The sequence below is a fragment of the Panulirus ornatus genome, chromosome 67 (assembly GCF_036320965.1).
Source record: "Panulirus ornatus isolate Po-2019 chromosome 67, ASM3632096v1, whole genome shotgun sequence".
NCBI classification, from domain to species: Eukaryota; Metazoa; Arthropoda; class Malacostraca; order Decapoda; family Palinuridae; genus Panulirus; species Panulirus ornatus.
Window position 1 is genome coordinate 9827476 of NC_092290.1, and position 22079 is coordinate 9849554.

Here is a 22079-nt window from a genome sequence, read left to right on the forward strand (position 1 = left end):
ACTATAGCCAACAATGTCACTATCAACCAAACCAAGACTGTGATGATGCACACTAACCTGGACGGAGATATCATCCTTCTCCTGACATCACACTAGACTGACTCCAGTTAGTCAAGAGACTTCAAACCTCTTGGTGTTCCTTTAGATGATGGTTTGAATTGGAAAAGTCATGTCAACACTATCATCAAATCTTCCTTATACCATCTGTACCTTCTCCACTGACTGAAATCACTATGCATTCAACCAATAATGCTCAAAAATGTCTCTACCATCTTGATTCTACCTAAGCTCACCTATGCCTCTCCAGCCTGGTCCTCCTCACTAGCAGCTACACATTGGAACAAGCTTGAAAGTGTGCCAAAAAAGAGCATGCAGAATCCTGGGCCCTTCTTACACTGCCTACCTTATTATGGTGTACCTGTCCACTCTCCCCAATGCAAATGGCAGTTTGGCAATATACTGATGACACACCTCATCTCACAGACTACTCCCCCTATGCCCCTCTATCATGGACTGCCATTCATCACCACAATCATCTTATTGCAATAAGGGCTTGTACAGACAGACATAAGAACAGTCCTATACCTATCATTGTAAGCGTCTAATCAATCCATGAGCTAGTACACAGCTATGCAAGTAAACAGCAGTTATCTGTTAGTGAGGCTATGTGGTATTATATAACTAACTATTCATTACCTAATGTTCAATCAAGTGCATAATGTACAAACAATACTATTTACTCTGCAAACATCCCAGTATACCTGCCACTCTATCTATCTAAGAGTGCCTTAGCTATATGCTTATCCAAAGTGTGGAAATATCTAGCCCACCGTGATATCAAGCTCTTTTATGATTAGTTAACTAGTAACTATCATTACCTCCCAGTCTCCAGTATCTGTAGTTTCAGTCCATTAGCTGTCTAAATCCAATAAAAAGTGATTTATCTATTCTATTTATTTATCACTTCTTTATATGCAACAAATAGCAATCATAGTTTGAAAAAAAAAATTATAAGAAATACAGATGAATGATCTCACCTGACTATAAGAAAAAAGTTAATTCATCATAGAAATTTATCAAAGCAAATAAAATACAGCACAAGTCATTACAGGATAGTACAAAGGAAGATCACAGCCAAGTGTATTGTCATATTACATATGGTGAAGAATACTCAAGTAACAAAAAATGTCCCCATTACCAATTTGTTTGTCCATACAGGTACTGTACCTCAATCCCATGACTCCTTGAAAGTACTGCACATTGCTATCAACATTAACAATTAGCAATACTTTCTCTGGGGTTCCACAAAATAAGGACTCATCAAAAAGAAAAAATAATATGCTCAAAGTCTCATAACTACTGTGATATGAAAAAAGAAATATAGCTGTTGTATAAATGGTTACAATAAAATTACACATCATAAATATCAAATCATTACATTTCTCTCATCAATGAGTTGAGGTGGCTATGTGAAAAATTTCAAACATATAGCCTCGTGTAAGACTGTTCTTTTCTTTTTATTATCTAACCAAACTTACCAACACTTGTGTACATTTAGAACTGAAAACAAAATTATGGTTTGTGCCACACATCCTTATTTCCTTGTTGAATACAGAATACTTTGTACTTCAAAAAAGCAAGTCACTGCTCTTATATCTACCTATTACCTTTAACTCCTTTCCTACTTACAAGTGTTTGACCAACACTATATACTCATGCTAACATCATAGGAACTAATACAAAAATTGAGTAATCCTTAAAAATTTGGCACATACGAGGGCTGAAGTCTTGCTGATACACTGGATTTTTTGTCATCGGAAATCCCCCCAAAACATGGGTAATACTGAACTAAACATAGAAAAAAAAAAAATGATACTGAAAGCAAAAGTATATTAAGTACTTACCAATATTTAAGAGTGACTTTTGCTGCAGTTATTGAAAGGGAGGGGGTACTGATGAGTGCATGAAGCATTGTGCAGGAAGGCTCAACACTTGTCACAATCTAAACTATACATGATGTATAGTAAAATACATCACTTATCACTACTGTGCATGGAAGTACAAGCATTTATGCAGTCTAGCACTTACTTTTCATCGATGTTCAAGTCCTTAAGCTGGAACTTCTCTCTGCCAGAGGGTTTAGAGGAGCTGCCTTGAAAGACATGGTAAGCTTACCATACCATGTAAAACATAAGAATGCATAATAACCTGGGAGAACACCAGCATACATCCACTTGTATTAACTGATGATGCCACACTGTTGAGCCAGTCTCTTAGCTTAGCATCATGTCTCAATGTTTTTTCCATTAACAGTTAGTCCAAGCCATGCTGAGTTAATACAAATTATGAGTTATGAATGCTAAGTTTGAGCATTTCTTGCATAATGACAGTGATAGAAGGGAAGATAATAAGAATCATTCTAGGCAAAATAATGCAAACAGAATATACAATTAAGGAAATTGAATGAACTTGAATGTAATATCACTAGGGATGATAACTAAACAAGTAAAGTTAAGATGGTTGGGACATCTTGAGAGCATGGATGAATGAAAGAACAATTAAAAAGTACTTCACTGGATATCGGAAAAGGAGAGATAACATTAAGGAAATCTGAACAAAATATTGAATTGGAACAAAGGATAGACTACATGAGGAAGGAGTTTCAAAGACTTAATGGAATGGCAGCAATCATATTTCTTTATATGTTCTATGTGGCTTCTGCAGCAGTAAAGATGTCAACAGATATGCTATTTAAATATACTGAAGTACTGTTCAATAAGTCACTGTAGAGAGGCAAAGTGCCAAGGGCATGAAGAAAAGGCAAACATACTTTTAAAAGACAGGATACTGGAAACAGGCACTGACCAATCTCACTGCCAAGTGTAGTGTGTATAGTCCATAAAGGTCTGGAAAAGATAAACAAAAAACAAATGGATGACTTGTTCAGGCCCCGATCACACAAAATCTTTTTCACTCCATCTTTCCACCTCCAATTTGGTCTCCCTCTTCTCCTCGTTCCCTCCACCTCCGACACATATATCCTCTTGGTCAATCTCTCCTCACTCATTCTCTCCATGTGCCCAAACCATTTCAAAACACCCTCTTCTGCTCTCTCAACCACGCTCTTTTTATTTCCACACATCTCTCTTACCCTTACGTTACTTACTCGCTCAAAGCACCTCACACCACACATTGTCCTCAAACATCTCATTTCCAGCACATCCATCCTCCTGCGCACATCTCTATCCATAGCCCACGCCTCGCAACCATACAGCATTGTTGGAACCACTATTCCCTCAAACATACCCATTTTTGCTTTCCGAGATAATGTTCTCGACTTCCACACATTTTTCAAGGCTCCCAAAATTTTCGCCCCCTCCCCCACCCTATGATCCACTTCCGCTTCCATGGTTCCATCCGCTGACAGATCCACTCCCAGATATCTAAAACACTTCACTTCCTCCAGTTTTTCTCCATTCAAACTCACCTCCCAATTGACTTGACCCTCACCCCTACTGTACCTAATAACCTTGCTCTTATTCACATTTACTCTCAACTTTCTTCTTCCACACACTTTACCAAACACAGTCACCAGCTTCTGCAGTTTCTCACATGAATCAGCCACCAGCGCTGTATCATCAGCGAACAACAATTGACTCACTTCCCAAGCTCTCTCATCCCCAACAGACTTCATACTTGCCCCTCTTTCCAGGACTCTTGCATTTACCTCCTTTACAACCCCATCCATAAACAAATTAAACAACCATGGAGACATCACACACCCCTGCCGCAAACCTACATTCACTGAGAACCAATCACTTTCCTCTCTTCCTACACGTACACATGCCTTACATCCTCGATAAAAACTTTTCACTGCTTCTAACAACTTGCCTCCCACACCATATATTCTTAATACCTTCCACAGAGCATCTCTATCAACTCTATCATATGCCTTCTCCAGATCCATAAATGCTACATACAAATCCCTTTGCTTTTCTAAGTATTTCTCACATACATTCTTCAAAGCAAACACCTGATCCACACATCCTCTACCACTTCTGAAACCGCACTGCTCTTCCCCAATCTGATGCTCTGTACATGCCTTCACCCTCTCAATCAACACCCTCCCATACAACTTACCAGGAATACTCAACAAACTTATACCTCTGTAATTTGAGCACTCACTCTTATCCCCTTTGCCTTTGTACAATGGCACTATGCACGCATTCCGCCAATCCTCAGGCACCTCACCATGAGTCATACATACACTAAATAACCTTACCAACCAGTCAACAATACAGTCACCCCCTTTCTTAATAAATTCCACTGCAATACCATCCAAACCTGCTGCCTTGCCGGCTTTCATCTTCCGGCACAGTTTTAGGGAAAGAAGGTAAAGTGTAACACAGCTTAGTTTTCTATGAAAAAGTGAGATTTGTCTTAAATAAAAGAGAAGGCTGGGTGGATAGTTTGTATCTGGACTGCCAAAAAGTATTTGACATAGCACTGTATGGGAGGCCGATTAAGAAGCTGGATCAACAGTACCCCAAGTGCCACATTTACATCCTCAACTACCACAATATTACCTTCGCATTTAAATCATCCATTGCTAATACCTAGTCTCTTACATCAAAACTGCTGACTTATACACTCAGCTGCTCCCAAAACACTTACTTCTCATAAGCTCTCTTCTCATGGCCAGGTGCATAAGAACCAATAATCACCCTTCTCTCATCATCCACTTTCAGTTTTACCCACATCAATCCAGAATCTAGTGGGGTACTCAGTGTTATGAATAGGTGAAGAGCTTGTGGTGTTGTGTGCTGAAAGAAGCCAAGTGATTGGGAATACCTGGTTTAACAAGTATAAGCAAATGTTTGTGAGTAGGAGAGATGGTCAATGGGAATTATCAAATTACACATTAATAGACAGGCATGTAAAAGAGATTTTTGAATGTAAATGTGTTGAGAGGGTCAGCTGGTAGGATGACTAATCACTATCTTGAGGGGAAAGGATGAAGATTTGTAGAGGTATAGGGGAAAGAGGAAAAAATGTCAGGGAGAATGGTGAGAGTAAGTGAGCTTGGAAAGGATACTTGTGTGAAGAAACAAAAGGAAAGACTGAGTGTAGAATGACAAAAGGTGAGAGTAAATGTAGCAAGGAAAGTGGGTGATGAATGGGAGGTATTTAAGGATACAGTGATGGCATGTAACATGCAAATGATAGGAGGTGGGCAGATTGGAAAGGGTATTGAGTGGTGGGTTAGAAGTAAAATATAAAAAGAGGCATTTGGGTGGTACTTACAGGGAAGGACTGCAAATGATTGGGAGATGTGTATGAGAAAGGGACAGGAGGCCAACTGGAAGGTACAGGGATTGAAAGAGAGAGCAAATGAAAGTTGGGATGGGGAAGTATCAGTAAATTTTAAGAATAAAAGATTATTTTGGAGGGAGGTAAATACTGAGCAAAATACAGGAGAACAAATAGGAACATTTATGGGGGTAAAAGGGGAAGTGATAACAGGTAGCGATGATTGAGGAGGAGCTGGAGTATGTATATTGAAGGATTGTTAAATGTGTTTCATGAGAGAGTGGCAGATGCAGGGTATTTTAGTCAGGGTGGTATGCAAGGTGGGAGAGTTGTTTAGAGTGGTTTGGTGAAGACAGAAGAGGTGGTGAAAGCATTGCACAAGGTAAAATCCGGCAAGGTGGATGAAATGTACGGTACTGCTGTTGAATTTGTTAAGAAAGGGGGTGATTGTATTGTTGATTGCTTCATAAGGATATTCAATATATGTATGGATCATGGTGTGGTGCCTGAGGACTGGCATTATGCATGTATAGTGCTATTATATATAGGCAAGGAAAATACAGGCAAGTGTTCACACTACAGAGGTATAAATTTGTTGAGTATACCTGGGAAGTTGTATGGAAGGATATTGATTGACAGGGTGAAGGCATATACATAGCATTAGACTGGAGAAGAGCAGTGTGGTTTCAGAAGTGGTAGAAGATGTATGGATCAGGCATTTGCTTTAAAGAACGTGTGGGAGAAATATCTAGAGAAAAAGATAGATTCGATTTGGCATTTATGGATCTGGAGGTAAAAACAAGAAAAAAATGCTTGCTCCCTAATGCAAGAAAAGGCGATCAAGTATGAAAAAGAAAATGTGTTGGTAGGAAGAGCAAGCAGTTCCGGGTGAAAGTGGCTCTATATAAGAATGAGGTAGAGAGGGAGGAGAATGCTAGGGTTTTGGAGAGGTGCAGGTCTGCAGTCTGTAGGGAGTGGTGGCACCTGGAAGGTATGTTACTATTGCTGATGACAATATTGGTGTAGAACCTATTTTATGAGTTTGAAAGTGTGTCTGAAAACAGAGAGTTGTGAGTAAATGTGAATATAAGCAAGGTTATTAAAGTTAGCAGCAGAGACAGGTTAACTGGAGAGTGAGTTTGAATGGTGAGAACTTGGAAGACATGCAATATTTTGGATACCCTGCAGCAAATGACATGGGAGCTGAACTGAGCCAAAGGTGTATCAGAAGGATAACGTCCAGGTAACTGAAAAATATATGGAGAGATCATTCTCAGAGGGTAAAGATGGGTATGTTTAATGGTGTAATAATCCCGTCAGTGCAGGATGGATGCAAGGAATGGACCCAATATGACAAAGTATAGAGGAGGGTAAATGTGTTGGATATGTAATGTTTGAGGATGATATATGGTTTGATGAGGATTGCTTGAATAAGAAATGATATGGAAAGAAAGGTGTGGTAGTAAAAGGAGTATGCATGAGAAAGCTAAAATAATATGGACATGTGGAGAGGATGGCTAAGTGGGTATATATGTTGGAAGTAGAGTGAATAAAAAAGGGAGAAAACCAGAGATGGTGGGATGGAGTGAAAGAAGCTTCAAGTGTTCAAGGCCTGAACTTGCAGGAGGCTGTGGGTGTGCAACAGATAAAGCAAACTGATGTGATGTGGTATAAAATAGGTGACATGCTGTCAATGGGCTGAACCAAGGCATATGAGGCATCAGGGGAATCAAATAAAGGACTGTGAAGCTTAACTGTGGATAGCTGTATCTGTTATCAGTGCATTATACATGACAGTTAGAGAATGGAAGCAAGTGAATGAGGCCATACATACCCAAGCCTAAAAATTTATCCAATTCATTAACCTATGCTACTTATTGTTGCACAACCATGAAACTAGATAAGCCTCATAAAAGAGGTCCTGGGAATATATAATGAATTATATGGTTTATGAGAAATGTGAATGTCCTCACAAGAACCACATTCACAAAGAAATCTAATGTATCTTATGTATCTGTGCCCTTCAAAAATATTTTAGCTTTATGACAAAATACCATAATTCTATTAAGGTAATAAGGTAGCACATTTCCTAGAAAAATGTGTCCTTGGCCATTTGCCAACCTGAGAAACCAGGGCTGGGAGCCTCAATTCCACAAAATTAATCCCACAAAAGGCACATGTAAGCATTAATCAACCCTTTCTGATTGGGAATGGAGTTAAAGATAAAAGGTACACAATCATATCTATACTAGCCCTGTGTAATGAATGTATAAAAAATGTATATAAAGTATATGCACGACAATATTCTACAGTCCCTGGACTCTTTTTATGGGGACTCCTGCAGCTTTGAGGCTGCACTCCCTGCTGGAGCAGGAAAATGACACAGACTTTCGAAGGAGAAAAGTCCTTGACAAGACTGTACTCACTTTCATCTATTTACAATGATACAGCCTTGCCAAAGGTGACTTCTTGCTCACAGTGTAATCACTTTTAATGAGAAAAATCCATGTGTAAACCTTATAAATCCAATGCAAAGATGTTAGTAACATGAATTACCAACAAGTCCTAAAGAATTTGTTCATTCATAAATCTTTTCTCTTTTTTCCACACATTTGCTATTTCCCATATAGGTAAGGCAGTGTTAAGAACAGATGACTGAGCCTTTGATGAAAATATAATCCTTGCCTGACTCCTTGCTCTGTTCCTTCTTTTGGAAAAAAACATAAGAGGGGAGGATTTCCAGCCCCCATTTAACTGTCTTTTTGAATTCTAAATTACATTTCTTCTGCCTCTATGCTTACTATTTTTGCCCCTTGATCTTCTAAATGAATACTTCCTTAATCTTTTCAACTTCTTTTGTTTTTTTGGTGTATGCTTCGTTTTTCCTCTTGCTTTCCTCTGCACCAAACCAGCTCTGCCAGGCATCCCGTGGTGGTCTATAAAAAAGTTTACAATAATCATTGTCTAAAAGTTTATCACCAACTTCAATCTCATTTACTCACCAACTTCAATCTCATTTACGTAGAGTAGATGACAAGCATTCCATCTCTAAGCCGACTTATACATTTTCTACCAATGTAAGTATGTGTTTTTAAAGGAAACAATCACTCCACCACAAATACTGCATAATCAATTATTTTTCACCATGCACACTAAGTTGATTCATCTTGATTCATCAAGTGAGACTAATCTCTCCCTTCATACATGTATATAAGATGACAAAAATACAAAATGGTACAATAGCTTACAAAATCTATGATTCTGATAATTAATGGCACTAAAAAGCACATTATTTTTTTGCTCTTCCTCTTCTACTTTTTGTTTTTTTTAGTTTCTGGCTTCTGAACCGCACTTCTCAGCACCATTGTTGACCGTTGGGTTGACACACACCTGCCTACAAAAAGTATTCTTGTGTAAGTTTACTTACCAAGTAAAAGGTTTAAATCTTTATAATTTGGTTAAGCACCTTTACTTTTGTTTATACTTTATTTCTAAAACATTTAAGGCTTGACAAGGTTATAGTTATAATGGAAAACTGAAAACTGCAATGATACCAAGGAAATCTCACTAAAAGTATCAGAATCAAGTATGCAAATAATACAATGAATACTGTCATGGAAAGGTCTGGCTGGGTTACATACTTACAATGCTGTCATTTGTTTAACTAAATCCCTAAACATGTTATACTTACCTTACTGCCTTTAAGAATATGGAACAAACATAATAACTTACTACAATTCAAATGATTTAACTTCTCCAAATTAGTAATTTAACTACACATCTATCCTATGGGAGCTCTTGGAGGGGACAGGTATCAGATATATCGATAGGCAGAAAATGCTATCAAATCTTAAATCAATTCAGTCATAGATCTCATATCATGCACACAAGCCATAATATCATCACAGAAAAATTACCTCAAACTCTTTTTTATCTCCTCCAAAACTATGTCATGTATGGGAAGCAAAGGTAACCCATCAAATCCTTGCCCTTTTGACCAGCCTTCAGGGTCAGAAATGGGGACCCTAGTTTTCCAAACAGCCCCCACAAAAGGTGCACATGGCCTCATATGTATACAGCAGGCCTAAAACAACTTTCAACAAGAGATGCAGATTCATCATCCAACTCTCCCACACAACATACCAATTTAAATGAGTCACAAGACCAACTGACTCCAAGAAGGTACTTTCACACTAAAACTACAAACTATATGTCCTGCACACAAAGAAGAAAAACAATCACCAAACTCCTTGACCGTTAGTCCTACCAAATGAATATGGCTAGCTTCCTGAACTCTGCAAGAGCCCCATAAAAGGGTACCCTGAGGCAAGTGTGTTCCTGAAAAGATAAACATTAAGTAAAATACTGTCAAGTGAAACCATTTCTACCACAGATTCCCACTGAATAACTGGAGAAACATTCCTACATGAAAAATCAAAAGCAAGACATTACAAATGTAAGAAAAAAATTTCAAAAATATGTACTAGATGATATAAATTTGAAATTCTTTTCATAAAAAATCAATAATTCTAAAAATTTAGAAAAAAATAGTTTTAAACATGTTTGAAGGTATCACAGAGAAATGTTAGGAAATTACCGAAAGGTATCTAAACTAGATGTATGGATGTGGAACCTAAAATTCTAAATGTTTACAGGTCATGATACGTAACATTATATAACAATATATGTGCAAAACAGTAACCCTTATTCCAATATCATCATTACGAAGTGAGTTTGTTGATCACTGCCGTAAGTAGTTATGACTGAAATATGGTGCAGAAACAGAGCGGGGCTGCTGAACTCGACATGCAGTATGGCGAGATAATGCATGGGAAAGGTTGGTGTGCATTTCGTAGAGACCCAAAAATGGATTCTTTCTTACATTAACACTTGTTAACCGTTTCTCATATCAGCAAGGTAGCACCCTAAACAGACAAAGAAAAGCCCTTGTTCACTCCCATTCTCTTGTTATCATACATAATGCATTGAAACCATGGCTGCCTAGCCACAACCAGGCCCCCCAGATCTTTCCTGGGTTTCCCTCCAGCTGCTTCGTATGGCCTGATTCAATCCACTGACAGTGTGTTGCCCACTGTATACCACTTTGCTCCAGTACACTCTATCTTGTGTACACCTTTCACTCTTCAGCATGTTCAGACCCTGAGCACTCAAAATATTCACTCCATCCTTCTAATTTAGTCTCACACTTTTAATTGTCCCCTCCAATTCTTTTTGGATATTATTGACTTAAAAAAGGGATTTGTAGTGAATCAGCAAAACTTTTTATGCATAATGCAACTAAAGTATTCCAGCTAACGTATTTTGACTCGCATATTGTATCACCTGTACACGTGTTCATTACAAATCATGTACATAACACTAAAGAGATGAAAATAGAGAAGTAATTGTTACTTTTAATGAAAATACTGTCAGGCAGCAAGATGTCATAACAAGAGGGTAAGTCTAGCTATTAGCATTCCTGACCATGACGCTCTCATAGGGCACCGAGGGTCAAGCAAATAGGTTCAAATCCTGGTTACAGCTGTTGGTCCAAAGTCAACCAGCTGTCCATTCACCCCTATGGGTGGGTCAATAAAATGGGTACTTGGTTTGGACATATGGAGAGAATGAGTGAGGAAAGGTTGACAAAGAAGATATATGTGTCAGAGGTGGAGGGAACAAGAAGCTGCCCATGCCATCTCAGTAAAAAGGACAAATTAACTAGCACTTCCTCCTTTCTAACATCCTTTACTCTCATCTGATGAAAGCATTCAAGACATAATGGTTTTGTTGAATCACAAACAAATTAAATGAACTGAAATCGATATATCTCTCAAAGATATGTTAATCTTTATCTCATGCCTGTCCCCTTTGGGAACTCCTCAAGGGTGTAGCCTCAACAAAAGTCTCCATAACTGGTGAAATTCAATGCTACTTCTCAGCCTTTAGTGCCTCACCCTTAACAGGTCACGAACAGAGAAAAGCTAGTGCAGTGTTTTCAGAGGCTCCTCTCTAATGTTCCTACCAACTACCTTCAATGAAAGTGTATTATCTAATGTTCCAACCTATTACTTCTACCTATTGTTCTTACCTAAAACTTCTACTGATTGCTCTTATCATGTTGCTAAATGGCAGGGCTAGTGCACAGAGTTATGAAGAATGAGGTAAGCAAGTTAAAAGCTGTCTAACTGTCAAGTGTTGTGTGTGACACGCAGAGATTGTATGTTTGTGAACAGAATTCTTAGCAGTCAGTGTGTGCAAGGGGCAGAAAGAGAAGAAAGCCACATGTATAGAGGAGTGCAATTTGACAATCATTGAAGTGCTGGTTCACTACAAAGTCACTAACCCTTCTAATACCCTGGTGGGTAGTACCAGTCATATACATCCCTAGTCAGTGGCTGCCAAGCAACTACTACCTCCCATATATTTAACTTAACTAATGTGCTTTTAACTCTTTTATAAGGTGGTTGGCCCCATATGAGGATCTCTAAGATAAGATCCTCATATCATCAATTCTTGATATGGCTGCCTCTGCCTTCATTGCAAAATGTATTGCCATTAATACCTGTAGTATCACTCTACACATAATATCCAGACACTACAACCCAAACTTTTCCCATACATTTCAAAGTATATCCCATTCATGTTCCCTAATAATTTTTGATGCTGTGTCACTCTCACGTAATAATAGTTATTTCTGATATAAAAGTATCACTAATCATATCTAACAAAACCACCGCTCAACTTACAGGTTACACTTGAAAAAATACTCATGGAGTACCTCATACACCTGGCAGTGGTGCAACTTGATGTTCAAAAGAATGCAGTTCTCTTAAATAATGATTCATCTGATTGATTTGTGTATCATTTTCATCAGAACATTATGCTTAACTTAATCATACAAACAGGTTCAAGACAATGTTTTCTCTATCATCTTGGGCTTTTTTCCTCCATGATCCTGGAAAACTGTTGCAGGTGACTTACCAAAGGGCCAATACTAATCTTGCTCTTCAGTTTGTAGTTTCATACAGATTATGTGCTCTACTGATGACTCTATAATGGTTGAATATTCATAGACTTAACACCATCTTTCATCAACCATACATTCTGCATTACCATACTATCCTTAAAGACGTTCATCCACGTGCCATTCCAGTGACTTCTTCACACTACATAACTTCCTCATCTTCAGTCTATCTAACTTTTCAATTCTCCCAATACAGTGCAAGTTACCCATCTCTGTTGCTCTTTATTTCTACCTATCCTGATTTACAAATGCCTGTGCTTCACACCTAGTACACAAACAAAGTACCTCCCTGCAAATCCTTCTTAAGCAGAGACAGCTAGTCTCAGATCAATAATTTTTCTATATTTTTCTGCTATATTCTTGGCATTATAATCAATTCTTTATCTCATACTTGTTCACCATTCCTACAATAGCAAGACAGCACTAGAAATGAAGAAATGACCTCATTTGCTCCCATCCACTCTATAGTTATCATGTGTAATGAACCAAAACCAGGATCCACAGACCTTTCCATGATTTCCCCTGAGCACATAACATACTCTGGTTTCAGTCCACTGACAGGACATTGACCCCTTTATACCATAGTGCTCCACTTCACTCTGTACTGTGTATGCCCTAAACACTCCTGCATATTCAAACCCCAAGCATGAACATCAAAATATTCTTGACTTCAAATAATAAATGTGGATAAAAAAGGTTTCCTGTGTTCCCAAGTTTGTTTTTATTCAATCTTGAAGCTAAACTTTTTTCAGTTGCAATGTTTCCCCAAAAACATAATGAATGTCTATGAGAAAAGGTTTCACTTGCCAATTTCTTGCTTAATGACCAAATTTTCTGGAAAATATCAACTCTTTTAAGTGAAGGATGGATGTATAAGTATGGTGTATGACTTGATTATACACACAAGAAGCATAATGATGTAATGATATATGGTCATCACTATTCTACTAGTAACGCGACTGGAGTTAAGCACAGTATATGGTTAGGTCAATTACCTGCAGGTAAATGATATATCCATATGTTTATCAGCCAAAAGTATTGCATTCTGTGGGGACATATTTCATTTCATCTGATGATGCCTAAGAGAAATATTATGCATTTTACAAAAGCTGGATGCTGATACCCGAGAATGGACATATCAATCTCTGCATAATTAAAAACTCAGCATGACTTAATTTCTAAACCACTTACCAGATGATCTCTGCTGTGTAGCATCTGCACTTGTAGTATCACTTCCAGAAGAAATGCTGGTCCTACTCTCTCTTCTTGGGCATTCACTGTCACTATTTCCATGACTGTCGACAGAGCTGTTCAAACTGTCATTATGGATACTGACTATACTGTTACTCCAACAACTGTTTATGCTGCTGTTTGTTTTGTTTCTTCTTTTGGGGGATTTTTCTGAGCTAAATCTTTTTCTATGACTGGAGTTAAATGAGGCACTGAAGGATCTTGGTGTATACCTATGCGGAGTAGAGCACAAAATGGGCTGGGAAGCTTGAGCTGCATTACTGTTCTGAATGTGGGAGTCATGAACACCACTGGATCCTCTGGTTTGAATTGAAGAAGTTTGTGGGGTGCTACAGAATCCGAACATGTGATTATTGGTCTGGGAACTGCTGATAAATGATTCATCATCACTCAAGGTTATTATCATCACTGATGACGACAAATCCCCTGCAGCATTACCTTCCATGCTGTAACCTGTAAAGAAAGGCAATATTACCCTTATATTCAATAAATCAGGAATATCTAATATACAAAGGACCTAATTCAAAAGTTTAAACATGGAGTAAGCAAAAAGTAACTATTTATTCATCTATTATACTTTGTTGCTGTCTCCTCTGTTAGCGAGGTAGTGCAAGGAAACAGACGAAAGAATGGCCCAACCCATCCACATACACATGTATATACATACATGTCCACACACCCACATATACATACCTATACATTTCAACGTATACATATATATACATACACAGACACATACATATATACACATGTACATAATTAATACTTGCTGCCTTTATTCATTCCCATCGCCACTCCGCCACACCTGAAATGACACCCCTCTTCCCTCATATGCACGCGAGGTAGCACTAGGAAAGGACAACAGAGGCCACATTCGTTCACACTCAGTCTCTTGCTGTCATGTATAATGCACCGAATCAACAGCCCTCTTTCCACATCCAGGCCCCACAAAACTTTCCATGGTTTACCTCAGATGCTTCACATGCCCTGGTTCAGTCCACTGAAAGAACGTCGACCCCATTATACCACATCGTTCCAATTCACTCTATTCCTTGCACGCTTTCACCCTTCTGCATGTTCAGGCCCAGATCGCTCAAAATCCTTTTCACTCCATCCTTCGACCTCCAATTTGGTTTCCTGCTTTTCCTCATTCCCTCCACCTCTGACACATATATCTTCTTGGTCAATCTTTCCTCACTCATTCCCTCCATGTGACTAAACCATTTCAATACACCCTCTTCTGCTCTCTCAACCTCACTCTTTTTATTACCACACATCTCTCTTACCCTTTCATTACTTACTTGATCAAGCCACCTCACACCACATACTGTCCTCAAACATCCCATTTCCAACACATCCACCCTCCTCTGCACAACTCTACCTATAGCCCATGCCTCGCAACCATATAACATCATTGGAACCACTATTCCTTCAAACATACCCATTTTTGCTTTTCGAAATAATGTTCTCACCTTCCACACATTCTTCAATGCTCCCAGAACCTTCGCCCCCTCCCCCACCCTGCAACTCACTTCTGCTTCCATGGTTCCATCCGCTGCCAAATCCACTCCCAGATATCTAAAGCACTCCATTTCCTCCAGTTTTTCTCCATTCAAACTTACCTACCAACTGATTTGTCCCTCAACCCTACTGTACCTAATAACCTTGCTCTTATTCACATTTACTCTCAGCTTTCTTCTTTCACACACTTTACCAAACTCAGTCACCAGCTTCTGCAATTTCTCACCCAAATCAGCCACCAGCACTGTATCATCAGCAAACAACTACTGACTCACTTCCCAAGCCCTCTCATCCAGAACAGACTGCATACTTGCCCCTCTCTCCAAAACTCTTGCATTCACCTCCCCAACAACACCATCCATAAACAAATTAAACAACCACGGAGACATCACGCACCCCTGCCGCAAACCGACATTCACTGGGAACCAATCACTTTTCTCTCTTCCTACTCGTACACCTTACATCTCGATAAAAACTTTTCACTGCTTCTTGATGTTAGGAGTAGTTTGCAAACAAGAGGTAACAACTTGGTGGGTGGTGGCAGTGACAGTGGTGACAATTTCTGGGAATGGAGGTGGACAATAGCAACTACTTCTGGATGATGGACACTGGATATGGTTGGCAGAAAATGGGGGTAGTAGCAGATATGGCACCATGGGGAAGAGGAGGTGGCTGAAGTAATAAGCAGATGAGAAAACAAATGGAGGAAAAAGGAGAGGAGAATGTGTGGGACAGAGGTAAGGATTCATCTTTGTATATGGCTAAGTAAATACATTATTCTCAAAGAAATCATGTACCAGTATAAACCAATTTTACCTTCGCCTTCACTTAGCTCAGTGACATCCTGACAGTCATAATTACAACTGTCACCATCACTATCAAGAACAACTGTTTTGTCCAGTGTGGAAGCCATGACATTCACTGATGATTCACCACAATCAGCTATGGGTTGGAGTTGTCTCTTGTCAGATGATTGAAGAGGGTTCCAACTACCATCTGCAAGCAGTACTATTTTGTCACAGCTGATGTTTTGCTCGACAACAGCTTTGAAGTACCTGCAAGTTAAAAAAAATTTTGAAAGAAAAAGTCTACTTTCCTTATGACTGACTTTCATCTCTTTCACCTGTAAAAAGGCAAAATGGTCATCACATTTAAACAGTCTACAAAACACTTTCACTACATAACCCCAGGATCCCTGCTCCAAGATCTCTTGCAGGTTCAAGGTTGCACTATAATCAGTACGAATGAAAGGATGGTCTCTTTTAGAGTAAGCGTTCTTCAATGACACTGTACTCCAACGATCTTTATCTATTTATTTATCTATCTATTTTGCTTTGTCGCTGTCTCCCGCGTTAGCGTGGTAGCACGAGGAAACAGACGAAAGAATGGCCCAACCCACCCACATACACATGTATATACATACACGACCACACACGCAAATATAAATACCTATACATCTCAACGTATACATATATATACACACACACATATACATATATACACATGTACATAATTCATACTGTCTGCTTTTATTCATTCCCATCGCCAACCTGCCAACCATGAAATAACACACCCCTCCCCCCTCACGTGCGCGAGGTAGCGCTAGGAAGACAACAAAGGCCACGTTCATTCACACTCAGTCTATAGCTGTCACGTAATAATGCACCGAAACCACAGCTCCCTTTCAACATCCAGGCCCCACAGAACTTTCCATGCTTTACCCTAGATGCTTCACATGCCCTGGTTCAATCCATTGACATCACATTGACCCCGGTATACCACATCGTTCCAATTCACTCTATTCCTTGCACGCCTTTCACCCTCCTGCATGTTCAAGCCCCGATCACTCAAAATCTTTTTCACTCCATCTTTCCATCTCCAATTTGGTCTCCCACTTCTTGTTCCCTCCACCTCTGACACATATATCCTCTTGGTCAGTCTTTCCTCACTCATTCTCTCCATGTGACCAAACCATTTCAAAACACCCTCTCAACCACACTCTTTTTATTACCACACATCTCTCTTACCCTATTATTACTTACTCAATCAAACCACCCTACACCACATATTGTCCTCAAACATCTCATTTCCAGCACATCCACCCTCCTCCGCACGACTCTATTTATAGCCCAAGCCTCGCAACCATACAACACTGTTGGAACCACTATTCCTTCAAACACACCCATTTTTGCTTTCTGAGATAATGGTCTCGTCTTCCACACATTCTTCAAGGCTCCCCCACCCTATGATTCACTTCTGCTTCCATGGTTCCATCCGCTGCCAAATCCACTCCCAGATATCTAAAACACTTCACTTCCTCCAGTTTTTCTCCATTCAAACTTACCTCCCAATTGACTTGACCCTCAACCCTACTGTACCTAATAACCTTGCTCTTATTCACATTTACTTTCAACTTTCTTCTTTCACACACTTTACCAAACTCAGTCACCAGCTTCTGCAGTTTCTCACATGAATCAGCCACCAGCGCTGTATCATCAGCAAACAACAACTGACTCACTTACCAAGCTCTCTCATCCACAACAGACTACATACTTGCCCCTCTTTCCAAAACCCTTGCATTCACCTCCCTATCAATCCCATCCATAAACAAATTAAACAACCATGGAGACATCACACACCCCTGCCACAAACGTACATTCACTAAGAACCAATCACTTTCCTCTCTTCCTACACGTACACTTGCCTTACATCCTCGATAAAAACTTTTCACTGCTTCTAACAACTTGCCTCCTACACCATATATTCTTAATACCTTCCACAGAGCATCTCTATCAACTCTATCATATGCCTTCTCCAGATCCATAAATGCTACATACAAATCCATTTGCTTTTCTAAGTATTTCTCACATACATTCTTCAAAGCAAACACCTGATCCACACATCCTCTACCACTTCTGAAACCACACTGCTCTTCCCCAATCTGATGCTCTGTACATGCCTTCACCCTCTCAAATCAATACCCTCCCATATAATTTCCCAGGAATACTCAACAAACTTATACTTCTGTAATCTGAGCACACACCTTTGTCCCCTTTGCCTTTCTACAATGGCACTATGCAAGCATTCTGCCAATCCTCTGGCACCTCACCATGAGTCATACATACATGAAATAACTTTACCAGTCAACAATACAGTCACCTCCTTGTTTAATAAATTCCACTGCAATGCCATCCAAACCCGCCGCCTTGCCGACTTTCATCTTCCGCAAAGCTTTTACTACCTCTTCTCTGTTTACCAAATCATCCTCCCTAACCCTCTCACTTTGCACACCATCTCGACCAAAACACCCTATATCTGCCACTCTATCATCAAACACATTCAACAAACCTTCAAAATACTCACTTCATCTCCTTCTTACATCACCACTACTTGTTATCACCTCCCCATTAGCACCCTTCACTGAAGTTCCCATTTGTTCCCTTGTCTTATGCACTTTATTTACCTCCTTCCAAAACATCTTTTTATTCTCCCTAAAATTTGATGATACTCTCTCACCCCAACTCTCATTTGCCCTCTTTTTCACCTCTTGCACCTTTCTCTTGACCTCCTGTCTCTTTCTTTTATACATCTCCCAGTCATTTGCATTATTTCCCTGCAAAAATTGTCCAAATGCCTCTCTCTTCTCTTTCACTAATAATCTTACTTCTTCATCCCACCACTCACTACCCTTTCTAATCTGCCCATTTCCCATGCTTCTCATGCCACAAGCATCTTTTGCGCAAGCCATCACTGCTTCCCTAAATACATCCCATTCCTCCCCCACTCCCCTTACCTCCTTTGTTCTCACCTTTTTCCACTCTGTACTCAATCTCTCCTGGTACTTCCTCACACAAGTCTCCTTCCCAAGCTCACTTACTCTCACCACTCTCTTCACCCCAACATTCTCTCCTCTTTTCTGAAAACCTCTCCAAAGCTTCACCTTCGCCTCCACAAGATAATGATCAGACATCCCTCCAGTTGCACCTCTCAGCACATTAACATCCAAAAGTCTCTCTTTCGCGCGCCTATCAATTAACACGTAATCCAATAACGCTCTCTGGCCATCTCTCCCACTTACATACGTATATTTATGTATATCTCTTTTTAAACCAGGTATTCCCAATCACCAGTCCTTTTTCAGCACATAAATCTACAAGCTCTTCACCATTTCCATTTACAACACTGAACACCCCATGTATACCAATCATTCCCTCAACTGCCACATTACTCACCTTTGCATGCAAATCACCCATCACTATAACCCGGTCTCATGCATCAAAACCACTAACACACTCATTCAGCTGTTCCCAAAACACTTGCCTCTCATGATCTTTCTTCTCATGCCCAGGTGCATATGCACCAATAATCACCCATCTCTCTCCATCAACTTTCAGTTTTACCCATATCAATCTAGAGTTTACTTTCTTACACTCTATCACATGCTCCCACCATTCCTGTTTCAGGAGTAGTGCTACTCCTTCCCTTGCTCTTGTCCTCTCACCAATCCCTGACTTTACTCCCGAGACATTCCCAAACCACTCTTCCCCTTTACCCTTGAGCTTCGTTTCACTCACAGCCAAAACATCCAGGTTCCTTTCCTCAAACATACTACCTATCTCTCCTTTTTTCTCATCTTGCTTACATCCACACACATTTAGACACCCCAATCTGAGCCTTCGAGGAGGATGAGCACTCCCCGCGTGACTCCTTCTTCTGTTTCCCCTTTTAGAAAGGGGATATATCTACCTATATCTCTGATGCCTGTTCCAAATGGAACTCCCTCAAAGGAGTGGCCAAGGCAACAGAGCCACAGCAACAGTCTCCATAATTTAAGAACTCCAGTGATGCTTCTCCAATGATACCTCACTCAAACTAACATATACACCCTGAACCCTATCATCTTCATTGACTAAGCCCTTAACCAAGGCAGTACAGCCATGTTGCATAAAGAATTATTCTGGGTCAATTATAAAGAGTACTGTATTTCAAAATTATTTTTCTGGTACCAAGAACAGATTTATATATTCAAGTTTCACCACGGATAATTGCTTTCTTCATATCTGTTTGCCATTTCCCAAGTTAGTGAAGTAATGGCAGGTACAGACAAAGAAAAAGCCTCATTCACACACATTCATTCCCTAGCTGTCTAATGTAATGCACCGATACCACAGCCCTCTACTCACAACTAGGCACCACAGACCTTTCTGTGGTTTCCCTGGTTGCTTCAAATATTATAGTTCTGTTCAGCATATCGGAAGTTCTAAAACACTGGTATTTCCTTAGTTTTAGATCATGCTTCTATGTGTATAAAATGTACAATTAATCTGTATTTGATGGACATCTCAATCATAGGGTAGTAACGTAACAATGGGGATTTATACTGAATGTACAAGTTTATGTCTTACTTTAATAGGTTGGACACGGGTCTAGAATGTGCATCAGTGATTTGAAAGGCTGTATATGTAAATACCTGGTCCATCTCATGGCATTCAGAAACGACTGCTGATAGATACATACATATATAAATGCTTTCAAAATGCTCTCGCTCTACAGAAGACTACCCAAGGGAAAAGTTCCTTCTCCAACCCTCTTGAATCTCTTCCAATGCAACCTCATGAAATCAACCAGCATATGACACTGTGAAAGTCCTCTCACAACTACATAAGGTTGCAGCACCCTAACACCACACTTGTAACAACATACATAAAGGAGTGAAAAGTGAGGAGGATTGCATCAAGTTACCAAAGGACCCTGACAGACTCCAAAAGTGGTCTTATACATGGATGATGAAATTCAACATTAGCAAATGTAAAACAATTAGGATGGGTTGGTGAAATCAGAGGGACTCAATATAAATATCACCTAGCAGGAAAAAGGCTACAGGAATCTGTGCATAAGAGACTTGGGAATAGACCTTATCCCTAACCTATTGCTAGAATCCCATCTTAGGATTCAAGTTTAGTAGACCAACTGCCTGAGAGCAAATATAAAAACTGTATTCAAGTGCAGAGATGAGGAAATATTCAGCAACTTGTCTGCAAGTTGTCTACATCATAAATAATGCCAAAACTTGAATATGCTTCTCAAGTTTGGTCACCACACCTAAAAAAGCACAAAGGGCTAATAAAACAGATCCAGAAGCTGAGTTACTGGGAAAGGTGAGAGGCCTTATATCTGTTTGACATGAAAGACAGAAGAGTAAGGAGTGACCTAATCACAGCCTTTAAGTTTTTAAAACAGACTGATACTGTGGGAAATGAACAGTTATTTGAAGATGTAGGGATAATGCAATCAAGGACATGAAATAAGCAAGAAACACTTCAGAAAAAAAAGATGTGAGGAACTACTTCTATAAGAGTGGTGGATAAATTTAATGAAGTTAATGTTTATGCATAGAGCAGACAGATATCTAAATTTCTGTGTAGAATTCCCTACTTGTACAATACAAATATGTAATTACACTATATTACACAACTGCACCTTGCCTTCTATTAACTCTTGTTATGTGTTCCTGAGAACCTGAGTGCTAATCCTTTTTTTTTTCTAAGTGTAAATTGAAAGTATCTTTGCCATAAGCATAATTTTACATACAGAGGACAAGTTCATGGGTGGTAATCATCAGTTATTCAAACCTAAAATTAATACTGAAGATAAACAATAATTGAATAATCCCATAATAAGCATACATAAATGCATAAATAAAGTATACTGAAGACATAGTAAATTAATAAATCAACAAACAACACAGATAAATGTTTACATAACTGAATAAATGTTGGTAAATGTATACTGTAGACTCACCAAAAAACAGTGTACTGTGCATTTCAAAGCCTAAGAGGTGTGAGTAGTGGACTGGAGAGGTTACTGGAGAGGTCTGATATCCACCCTGTATGATCTGATATTTGGCCTGTTCCCTCCTAGGACTTCCTCAAGTGGGTAGCCATGGCAACAGTCTCCATAACTAGTAAAC

The 22079-nt window shown here is 39.3% G+C and overlaps 1 protein-coding gene across 4 annotated transcripts in view; it reads right to left on the reverse strand.

The window, feature by feature from the left end:
- Window positions 1-6046: 6046 nt before the first annotated feature.
- LOC139747168 (uncharacterized) overlaps window positions 6047-22079 on the reverse strand; it is a 36030-nt gene continuing 19997 nt past the window's right edge. For 2 of the 4 annotated variants that reach the window (XM_071659130.1, XM_071659129.1), the window contains exons 8-10: window positions 15926-16164; window positions 13529-14041; window positions 6047-8246 (exon numbers count right to left, since the gene is read on the reverse strand). In XM_071659130.1, the coding sequence (XP_071515231.1) occupies window positions 8080-8246; window positions 13529-14041; window positions 15926-16164 (919 nt within the window). In that variant the 3' untranslated portion in view covers window positions 6047-8079. Of the gene's footprint in view, window positions 8705-13528; window positions 14042-15925; window positions 16165-22079 lie in introns of all 4 variants that reach the window. The other 2 variants (XR_011712328.1, XM_071659131.1) reach the window with 2 other exon arrangements.